At 40.8% G+C, this 11,526-nt stretch overlaps 1 protein-coding gene across 1 annotated transcript; it reads left to right on the top strand.

The window, feature by feature from the left end:
• Positions 1-245: 245 nt before the first annotated feature.
• Positions 246-10,052, top strand: LOC122063629 (glycine-rich RNA-binding protein 1-like). Its single transcript, XM_042627326.1, has 2 exons — positions 246-397; positions 9,884-10,052. The coding sequence occupies exons 1-2, from the start codon at positions 246-248 to the stop codon at positions 10,050-10,052; spliced, it is 321 nt and encodes a 106-aa protein (XP_042483260.1).
• The last annotated feature ends 1,474 nt before the right edge of the window (positions 10,053-11,526 follow it).

Genomic DNA, 11,526 nt, shown 5'->3' with positions numbered 1-11,526 from the left:
TATCCAATTCTCAAGGAATTCTGAGTTTATATGCTATCTCCACCTAAGGCAAGTTGATTCAACCATATTTGAAGAAAGATCATTCAGAAGAGATTCATGACTTTTTCGGATGTGAAAAAGAGGAAATGAAGCAATTCATTAGATTTGAAAAGATTGACATTCTTAAGGTGGCTAGGAGGTTCATTCAATACCTAACACTGGGAAGAATCCATCAGCAAAGGTCACAAGATGCTTATCTACTGTGCATGATAGCTCGCTATGCTCTCCGAACTCCAGGACATGGTGCACCAACTTTCTTGATAGAAGTGATAAAGCAATTGAAGAAAGGAAGAGATATTATTCCCAAGATCCTTGCAGAGACATTCAAAGGATTTGATGATATGAGCCATAGCCACAGGTTTGGCCTCGATCATTATCGAGGAAGTCCCGCCATTTTTTGACTCTACCTACTTGATAAGCTAAAGTTGAACATGCCATCAAATGGAGGTCAACTCGGGGCTCTTGGTTACTAAGAAAGGAGGGAAGCCCCGGAGTTCAAACTCATTGATAATTGGAAAGAGTGCCTGCAAGGAAGAACTACAAAGGACAGTGCATGGAAATGCCCACAAAAGCCACAAGAAGATTTTCTAATGAAGACCCCTGGCTACAACTACGCTAGGTTGATGGGATTGACTCACACGTTCTTTTATTTGCCTATGTACGTCAATCGACAATATGGGCTTGAGACAATGGACTCAAAGGAGTTAGTGAATTTCCACCCACACCAAGAGTTGTCTCCCCACCTAGTTACTTGCCTACCTTGTCTATAGTAGGAAAGTTGTTTCCCTCCCATGTAATTCACTTGGTAATAGAAGGAGGTGATGTTTGGATTTTAGCGTCATTCCGGTTATTTTAATGAAGACTTGAGTTGCCTTAAAATTCAAACTCCTGAACTTTAAAAAAAAAAAAAAAAAAAAAAAAAAAGAGATAAGTTTTTATTCCAAAATAAAGAGCCAAGTGTGGCCATACAAAAGGTAAAAACAAAAAAATGAACATGGGGTGGGAAAAACAAAAAGAAAAAAGCAACATTTGTGTTTTACAGGAACAACAAAAACAGATCTCTAGGGATCACCATCCTCATCTGTGCCAAACTCGGACCTACTTATGGAAGTCATCAAGTCACTAGACGTAACAGTATCATGTGTCGATCACGAATTTGCCAACTATGCTATGAGGTCCTCAATCTGGGTGGCCTGGTCAGCATTCTGTTCCCTCAGAGAAGTAACCCACCCATCCTGGGAAGCACAAAAGATGGTCAATGCAAGGAGTAATAATAAAAGAAAATCAAAGATCAAAAATCCAAAAAAAAAAATGAATGAAAGATTAAAAAAAAAAAAAAATCAAGTCAAGAATCAAAGATCAAAATTCAAAAAAAAAAATAATTCCAATTCTGAGGTATAGCTAAAAAAATTTTACCACAAAATACACAACCCAAATCAAATTTCATGTGGTTGGTAAAATTTACATCACATTTATATGAAAGGTGAAAATCAAATTCAAATGGAAAGTAATAATTATGTGAAAAGAAAAATTCAAATCAAATCCAAATCAAGAGCAAATCAAGATTCTAATTCAAAAGTCCAAATTCAAGATTTTGTTTCAAAGGTCAAAATTCAAGATTTCAATTCAGAAGTCCAAAAGATTAAAAATCCAAAGAAGAATCAAAGACTCAAAGGTCAAAAATCAAGAATCAATTATTAATGTCTTTTACAGGGTTAAAAGAGCAGCGAATTTCTTTCCTATAATTGACAGTAGCAGATAGCCCAACCTGGTTTGAAAGAACCCACCTAGAAGGCTAGATAGCCCAGACCGGTTCAAAAGAACCCACCTGGAAGACCAGATAGCCCAGCCTAGTTCAAAAGAACCCATCTGGAAGACCAGATAGCCCAGCCTGATTTGAAAGAACCTGCCTGGAAGACCAGATCGCCCAGCCCGGTTTGAAAGAACCCACCTGGAAGACCCGAAAGCCTAGCCCCATTTGAAAGAACTCACCTGGAAAACAAGATAGCCCAACCTGGTTCAAACGAACCCGCCTGGAAGACTAGATAGCCCAGTTCGGTTCAAAAGAAACCACCTAAAAAACCAAATAGCCCAACCCGGTTTGAAAGAACCCACCCCGAAGACTAAATAGCCTAGCCCAGTTTGAAAGAACCTGCCTGGAAGACCAGATAGCCCAGACTGATTCGAAAGAACCTACCTAAAAGACTAGATAGCCTAGCTTGGTTCGAAAGAACTCACCTGGAAGACCAGATAGCTCAGACCGATTCGAAAGAACTCACCTGGAAGACTAGATAGTCTAGACCGGTTTGAAAGAACCCAACTGGAGACTAAATTCCCTGAACTGGCACTTGTGAAGCCTAGCTAAGGAAAATTCAAAGATCAAAGTACCAACATTTTTTACAAGATTGGAAGAGCAACGAATTCCTTCCCTACAATCGGTAGCCCAAGTAAGTCCTAAAACTCTAAAGTAGTTGAGAGATATTATCTGTTGTTTTTTTCAACTCTGTCAAAAATGAGCAAAATGACGGCAGTACATGCTCCGGGTGATAAAATGTGGTCATTTTTTTCTTTGCCCTTTAACCGTTGGCATAAGACTCAGCCAAAGAGAGGCATTCTATAGACACCCAATTTTTTTCGCCCTCCTCCAACTATGATGAAATATGGATCTTAGATGCGACTTCTAACTTCTGATCAATAGAGACGATGGATTAAGAAAACCTATAAATATTCCACTACCTGAAAACTCTGAAAACCCCACGCGTGAGAGAAGAGGGGCCTAATTTTAACTTTCTATATATGAAGGAATCTTGTCAAGATGACCGTATATATGGATAGTGCTTGGAAATATGATTCTGACGATATATGGTATGTCAAAATTGGACTGTCAGATCTCCCACAATCGTCCCCAAAAAATCACATTTTCCAGTACGTATGCCACGCACACTAGAAAGCCTGTTGGAAACCGGAAAGAATCTTATACCCCAAAATTCATCCCCTACCTACCCAAATACCCCAAATTCATCCCCTACCTGAAAACCCTGAAAACCATACACGGGAAAGAAAAGAGTCTAATTTTGACTTTCTATATACAAAGGAATCTGGTCAAGATGACCATACAGATGGATGGTGCTTGGAAATATGATTCCGAGGATATATGGCACCTTAAAATTGGACCATCGGATCTCCCGTGATTGTCATAAAAAAAATCTGTGATCCCGCCCATGCTGTGTGCACTAGCCAGTAGGCCAGCTCACACATATGCTTCATGCTGGTTGCTGCCTACTGCCCTGCCAACCCGGCCCACACACATGCTACTTGCACTGGCCAGCTGGCCAACCCACACAGCCTCATGCGCATGCCCCTATAAGACCCAACCCGTGCCCCCGCACGATGCAGCCTATGCCCCAGTATGACCTAGCCTGCTCCCTTGCACGAACTGGCCAGTGCCCCTGCACAATGCTGCCAGTGTGCCCACTGGATGTAGCCCGTGCACCCACAAGTTGCTGCCAGCACCCCCGCTGGCTATAGCCTGCTGCTACCCAGCCCATACCCTTACTGCTACCTGTGTCCATGTGCATGCTGCCCTGCGTGCTATATGCTGCACATGCATACTGCCCCATGTGCCATGTGCTACACACCAAGGCCACTTCCCATGTGCCATGTGCCGAACACTAATGCCACTTCCCGTGTGCCATGTGTCGCACACCAATGCCACTGCCCGCACACCTATGCCACTTCCCGCATGCTATGTGCCACACACCTTGTACACATTACCTACCCTCCCGTGCTGGCCTTACCTCGTGCACTTCGGCCCATCTTGTGCACAGCCCTCAATGGTTGGGATTGGTATTCCACTGGCCCTTTGGGTGAAGAGATTTCCTCTCCACCCACTTGAGACCAAAAACCCCCTTGTTGGCTAAGAATTCTCTTTCTCAAAAAACCCCATTTACCCATTGGATAAAAGTCCTTTTCACCCATTTTAGTCCAAAAGCCCCTTTTACTCATTAGATAAAATCCCTCTACACCCACTTTAGTCCAAAAACCCTCTTTTGTTCATTAGTTAAAAGTTCTTCCTCCTCCCCATTGGCCCAAAAATCCTATAAATACTCCCCTCCTTTGGATTTTACACACCAAACAACCCCACCTCACTCCATAGTAGTGAAGCCATCTCTCCTCCCCTCCTCCTTTTGATTTTCTTCGGGTCTTAGGAGCAATCTTTGTCAAGATTCAAAAATCTTGTTCAAATCTTCGAAGTGTTCTTCGGGACTTTAAAGATCTTCAATCCAAGTTTTTAGCCCAATCCATTTTTTTTCAAAAATAGTATGTTCTTAGCCTCCTCCCTTTAAGGTTTTTGGTTTTTACCAGAAATAGAAATCCCTCCCCCTTGAGGTTCTTCAAGTCTATGAAGAGATCGTTGTCAAGATCTAAAGTTCTATTCGGATCTCAAAGTGTTCTTCAGGCTTTGGGGATCTTTAATCCATTTTTGGTCAATTCATTTCTTCCCAAAAATAGCAGTTCCTAGAGGAAGCTCTGTCCGAGTGCCCCTGAAATCTTTCTAGAAATAGCCATTCCTAGTGGAAGCTCTGCCGAAGTGCCACCTTAGCCTACTCCCCTAGCCTATCCCCAACAGAAGTTCTGTCAGAGTGCCACCTCAACCTAATCTTATCCTAGCCTATCCCCAGGGGATGCTTTGTCATAGTCCCACCTCATCCTAAGGCCAGAAATAGCCTTCCCTAGCCGAAGCTCTGTCCAAATCCGAATCTAAAAATAAGCTTCCCTAGCCAAAGCTCTATCCGAATCCAAATCCAAAAGTAACTGTTCCTAGCTGGAACCCTGTCCGAATACCATCACAGTCAAGGTCTCTCAATAAAGGAAGTTGGAGGTCAAGACCATCTTCCCCTAAGCCAAGAGAGCACAAAAGATAGTCTGAGCAGGTACTAATCAGGAGGCCGCCCCTCTTGACCCGAAACAGGGGTTAAGTTCAGGTGCAGTTTCTCAACCAACTTAGCCATGCATGTGGAATAGTAATAATTATGAAAAATGTTCGTTCTTAAGCATCTAATAGGAAGATCGGTTGAACTGGGTAGATTGGGTGCCTAACACCTTCAAAACTTTGTAACCTGACACTTACCCTAAATCTCTGGACCAGACCAAATTTTGGGCCCTTTTCTCAAGAATTGGGCCCACCCCTCAGTCTTAGGCCCATAATCCTAGGTGGCGACTCCAAACCCCCATTTATATGATCCCCGATCCCCATATTGGACCATTGTCAAACCTCTTCTCGAATGACAAATTTTACACTCTTGTGAAATAGGCCTCCACGTATCACTGAGCGACTATATGGTGGTGCAGGGCCTGTAAGGTAAGCACACATGGCACACCCCCTCCCTCACATGAAAGAAAAAGAGAGGAGAGAGGATGAGATGCATGTCCTTTTCCCCCCAAAAGGGAAGAGAGACATCTCATCATCTCCGGCCACTACCCTCACAAGTAAGCTTATCTTTCCAACTGTAACAGCCAATCCATCCTTCTTTTGGGTTATCCATCGAACCCTGAGAATGGGAATGGTATAAGAATGATGAGGGATATGAGGCAGGGTGATATAAAGGTGATGTGATGTAGCAGATAGGGTATTGAGATGAAGATAGGGGGTGGTAAGATGATGATGAGGTTCCTTCTCCTTGATGGTGCGGTGAAGGATGATGGTATGGTGGAGGTTGATGGCTTGGTAGATGTTAATGGTGTAGTGGAGGTTGAAGGTATGGTACGGTGGATTCTCCTATTGATGTTGAAGGAGGGATAGCAGATGTCTAATCTCCTTATTCATCTTCTGATGACTCTTCTCTTTTGGGAGTTCTCATGATCTTGGCCCTTTGCCTTATGACTTTCATGTAGGCGCAGGTATTCATGTGATTCTTTGGAGCTCTTGGTGTGATGAATTGAGTAGGATCACTCTCTGTTGCTTCCTCTTTTAGATTGTACACACGACTGGAGTGAGGACCTCCAAAATCATAGAACATGGGACAACAAAAGTGTCAATCTACATAGTACATGTAGAGGGCCCTTTGGAAAGAGTTGCACTCCTTTTGACAAGCCTCTTTAACGAAGCTGATGATATGCCTTACTATTTCCAGAGGAAGCGACAATCTTTTCACATGCAACAACTTCTCTTTCCACTCATTATGCCTCTCAATATGGTATTTCTTGGAGTCTCTAATAAGATGAGTTGGATCAAAGAATTGAGGATCCCAATCTTGTCGGTCATCTATCATCAACAACATGTTGATGATTCCATGACCTGGGAGTGGTTTGGTATTGACATTGGGAGGCTATTTGACCTTGACCTCAATAGTCCGATTGTCTACTAAATCCTAAATTGCATGTAGAAGACCTATGCATCTTTCACTGGTGTGCCCCTTCTTAGTGTGGTAAGCACAATATTCATGGTCCCAGTACCAAGTTGGGGGAGGGTTACTGATTACTTTTGGAGCTACTATCCCTAGTAGTCCTTGTTTCTTTAGCTTCTTATATACCACTACCACAAGCATCCCAAAATCGGTGAATTGTCTCCTTGGGTGAGGAGCTTTCTGAACAGGAGCATCTGCTTATATTACTAAAGGTTGTGATATCGACTATTGGACCATGCCTACCACATTGGTTTCGAGGCCTTTTCTCGTCCAACTCTGGTATTCTTTCCCACATCTTAAGAGGACCCTTGATACTGAGCATCCCTTTGGATTTTGTTTTCCACACATGTACCAGTGGCTATTAAGGCATAAAAAGTCTACAGATGTTGATAATAGAGAACATCATAATAAGGCTTAGATAAATTTTCAATCAACATTTCTACTTGCTCTGCTTCAGAAAGTCTGCCTACTATCTCAGTGGCCTTATCTCTAAACCTCATTAGGAAGGCAGTGAATCCTTCTTTGGGTTGCTATCTCAACGTCTCAAGTTCCTGATGCTTCACATCCTTCAGTGTTGTATGAGTATTGCTTGGTGAAGGCTTTCACCACTGTTGTCCAATTTTGGGTTTGGGCCGACTCCAATTATGTGAGCCACCTCAGTTTTGGCCCTGATAGAGTTAATATGAAAGCTTTTCCCATATGGTTGTCAGCAAGCTACCCTAATTTACCGATGCTGAGGAAGACTTTGAGACGAGCAATGGGATCTCCTGACCCATCAAATCTGTCGGTCTGCCATTTGGACTTCTTGGAAATCCTTATCCCGAAAAGGAAATTCATCTCATCAGACTCTGCTACATGACTTTCCGCATTCTTTCCTATTCGGATCATATTTTCCAACTTTCTAACTCCTCTGTGGTTTTTCTTTCTCTCTCCATCTCTGGAGGTTCCATTCGGACGTGCACCACAAACTCCTCTTCCTCATCTTCAATCACCACCCTAGGTGGGGGAACTCAGGAGTAGGTTCCTCATTAACCATTTAGATGGGTGGGTGAAACTCCTCATTGATCGGTTAGCCTACCTTGCTCTGGTTCTCTTGAGTCAACTCGAGAAGAATTCACACGATAATGCGTAGGTCCATTCTGGTCCAATTCTCCTGTAGCCTATGTTGGTTCAGCTCTGGGATTAGTCCTGGGAGGGTTTTGGAGCATGTGCAATATTTGAGCTAATCTACTCTTGACCCCGGCCATTTCTATCTGCAAGGTCTCTACGAGGTGGGCCCATATTTGCTCGGGTGATTCAAGGTTGTGTGGATCCATGTGAACTAGACTATAATCACTTGAAAGTAGACAATCTTAGAGAGACGTTGAAGGCGACACTAGACTTAAGCAAGTCAACCAATTACCCTCACGTGTCCAAATGGACCATGGAGAAAACTTGAGATGTGGAATTGTGCCTGAACCAAAAGTGGCTTATTTTAGGATTCTTGTATTCCCAACCCTTTTTTCATTCATCCACTCAATTATCAACCAATGATTTATCCAAAGTTAGTCCACTTAATGATAGGGAGTGGATAGGGGTTGATGCCCTTAATCCACTCAATGTCATAGGTGGGAGATACACACAAATGTCTTGAACAGAATGCTCCTATAAGACATTCTCTGTCGATAAAGTCATGCTTTCCTTAATCTTACCCCACTAGGTAACCTTCCTCCTAGTTTCCTCTGGTCTTTTAGATAATTTGGCATTTTGTGGGAGTTTGACGGGAATCACCTCGGAGACTATGAGGGTAGCGGTCAGAGATGGATCCCCGTCCTCTCTCCTCTCTCTCCCTTCACCTTCATGTGAGGGGGGAGGGGTTCGAGTCGTGTGTGTTTCGCTTGCAGGCCCCACACTGTCGTATCGCCACTTGGAGATATGTGGAGGTCTATTTCATAAGATTGTAAAATTCATCATTTGAGATGGGGGTTTTGATGATGATCCAATTTAAGGATCAGGATCATGCAAATGGGGTTTGAAGTCACCACCTAGGGTTATGGCCTAAGACCCGAGGGTCGGCTTGATTCTTAAGAAAAGGGCCCAAAATTTGGTCTGGTCTAGAGATTTAGGGTAAGTGCAGGTTACAAAGTTTGGATGGTGTTAAGTACCCAAATCTGTCTAGTTCAACAGGTCTTCTTGCTAGATGCTTTGAGAATGAATATTTTCCATAATTATTACTATTGCACATGTATGGCTAAGTTATCACACATATATACATTAATTGAATTCAAACTATTATATACACTAAAATAAGGCTTATTAGATATCTACATTATGCTTAAATGAGGAGAGAGATAATACCTAAATTGGACTCTTATTTCAGGTCAAGAGGGGTGGGCCCCTGATTGGTACCGGCTTGAACTATCTTTCGTGTTCTCCTGGCTCAGGGGAAGATGGTCTTAACCACCAACTTCTTTCCTTGAGAGATGCTGATTGTGATGGTATTCAGACAAAGTTCTGGCAAGGAATGGTCACTTTCGGATTTGGATTTTAACAAAGCTTTGGCTAGGGAAGGCTATTTTCATCTTTGGATTCAGACAGAGCTTTGGCTAGGGAAGGTTGGCTGGGTATTGATTTTTTTCTTTCTATATTGAATGAAAGGTCTAACCATTCTTGACTGGCATTTTGTACACGACCCTGTTCTAAAAATTTTCTTATGGCATGTTAATGGAATGGGAGAAGGTTCCCACGCTGCCAGTGTGGGGAGAATTTTTTTTTTTTTTTTTTTTGGTAATGGTGGGGAAGAATTTGCACACCAGAGGTGTCCTGAAAATTTTACATTTCATATTTGATATACATTATAATAATAAAAAATTTCATGTGAGAAGAAAAGTATACATTGACAGTGTGGATTCCCTAAGGCCACATTTGTTTGGTGGACAAAAAGGATTGGAAAAAGATAAGTTATGTGTCCCACATAGAGTGAGTTAAAGAAAAGGAAAAAAAGAAGAAAATAAAACTATGGTAAATAGTGGAATTTTCTAAATTTTATTCCAATGAGTAGTAAAGTTTTGAGTCCCACATGTAATAAAATCATTCTCCTCCCTTCCTTTGAAATCCTACCCAAAATGATGGGGCTTTAGAGAGGGATGTGGTGGGATAAATGGCTGGCCATAGGTAGACAGGTTTCCATAATTCATGAATTGTTGTTTGCAACATGATAACAATTCTATTTCTAGCCAATGTTTCTATTTCAAAAATAAATCCTTGCATTTCTTTTTTTTTTTTTTTTTTTTTTTTTTTTTTTGAGAGGGAGGGGTTGGAGACACATTTGGAAATGTATAGTGTTTTCACTCAGCCAGAAAAAAAAAAAAAAAAACATTTGTCATGCACAATTATTTTTATTTCAGGAACTTGTATACATTTTTAAATATATCATTGAATATCCAATAATTTGGTAGAACTGGTGGCAATGGTGGTGGCGGTGGTGGAGGAAGTGGTGGTGGTAAAGGAGGAAGAGGTGGTGCCGATGCCGGTGCCGGTTGTGGTGGGGGAGGTCGTGGTGGAGATGGTAGTGGTAGTGGTAGTAGTAGTGGTGGTGGTGGTGGTGAAGGTGGAGGTGGAGTTTGATTGCATTGGAGGTGGTGTTTTATTTTGAACATGAAATTACTACTTTGCCCTTAAAAAATAACCATGTGCTTGTTAAAAAACAATCCCCCTAATTTTTTCTTTTTTGTTTTGTTTTGTTTTATCTTCTATTTTTTATTTTTTGTTTTTTGTTTTTTGTTTTTTGTTTTTTGTTTTTTGGAATAAAAAAATTCCAAATTAAAGCTTTAATTTCTCAATTTCTCGACAACTTTTATGACTAGTTCATTCCTAGGAACAAAAAATGAAGCTGCAGTAACAAACATATATTCTATTCTTTATTTGTTTTTAAGAAAAAAAAAATGGAAAGAAAGTGAAACAAAATTATTACAATAGAAGGCTTTAGTTTCCCACCTAGGCAATGAAATACTGCCTTTTTATGAAAATTTATGGAAAACTTACAATTATCCCACCCTATTATTTTTAGTCAAACAAACAAGGCCTAATTGAATATTAAAAACGTTAATGTATTCCTCATATCGCATTTGAATCATGTGGTAAGTTTCATGCAAGGGCATTACACTATTTGTAGCAATTAAAAAGTCAACCTTAGTTAAGATTTGAACGATTTAGAAACAGCAGTCCAATACATTGTGGTCATATGATTGATTTTAGACAGAAACTTTGACAGATGGTCAATCCCACATAGTCATTTATGTATTAAATCGATAAACCTTTCACGTTAGCTATAATAATTTAATCATGCTCTTTAATTTTATTTCTTATGAAAAAAAAACTATAGTATTGAAATATAAACTTGCATACACTGTCTATAGCCATAGCAAAAATGCTTATATGTTTTCTTTACAATATTCACATACTGAAAATATTTCATCAAATTAGAGGTATATAAAAGAAGATTGAGCAGCTCCCATGGCCACCCTCATGTTGTTCCTTGGTTAAGCCACAAACGGTGTGAGCAATTGGTGGATGCCAGAAGCGGAGGAGCACGATTAGGACTGCGCTTGCGACCACTGTGCTTACACCGCACCATGAGATTTTACATCATATTGTGATACTTTTGAATATAGTTGTGGATTATATATTTTCTTGAGATTATAGTATATGTCATGGATGAATGTAACAAAATAACTCGGTTATTGCTATTATATAATGATTAAATGTTTCCCCATTTTATTTATAAATTCTACTACTATACTCTGATTTTCCTGCTTATACTTGTTTGTAATGTGAGAATATGTAAATGTTAAGGTACTACTATCAGAGATCTTGGTAGGTTTGTAAGATAGGTATGGGTCTTACTCACACTGTCGGTATTCCTAATGGTAAGTTGGGTCTGCCGGGAGTGGGGTGTGATACCGGATGTAGACTTTCTATCATCCTTAGCAGTTTGAAAGTCAGAATCTGTATATCCAACGACTGATAACTGATCACACCCATAAACTATGAAGTAATCCTTAGTCCTTCTTAAGTAGTTAAGGATACCTTTCACAGCATT

This window comes from Macadamia integrifolia, unplaced genomic scaffold (assembly GCF_013358625.1).
Source record: "Macadamia integrifolia cultivar HAES 741 unplaced genomic scaffold, SCU_Mint_v3 scaffold1386, whole genome shotgun sequence".
Taxonomy (NCBI): domain Eukaryota; kingdom Viridiplantae; phylum Streptophyta; class Magnoliopsida; order Proteales; family Proteaceae; genus Macadamia; species Macadamia integrifolia.
Note: the sequence above shows the minus strand (reverse complement) of the source record. Positions and strands in the feature narration are given on the sequence as shown.

Bases quoted from the DNA above. Each gene is read 5' to 3' on its own strand.
- LOC122063629 (XM_042627326.1), top strand. From the start codon at position 246: ATGATAGCTCGCTATGCTCTCCGAACTCCAGGACATGGTGCACCAACT. The intron at 398-9,883 runs GTTTGGCCTCGA...ATAATTTGGTAG, and splicing joins GATATGAGCCATAGCCACAG to AACTGGTGGCAATGGTGGTG.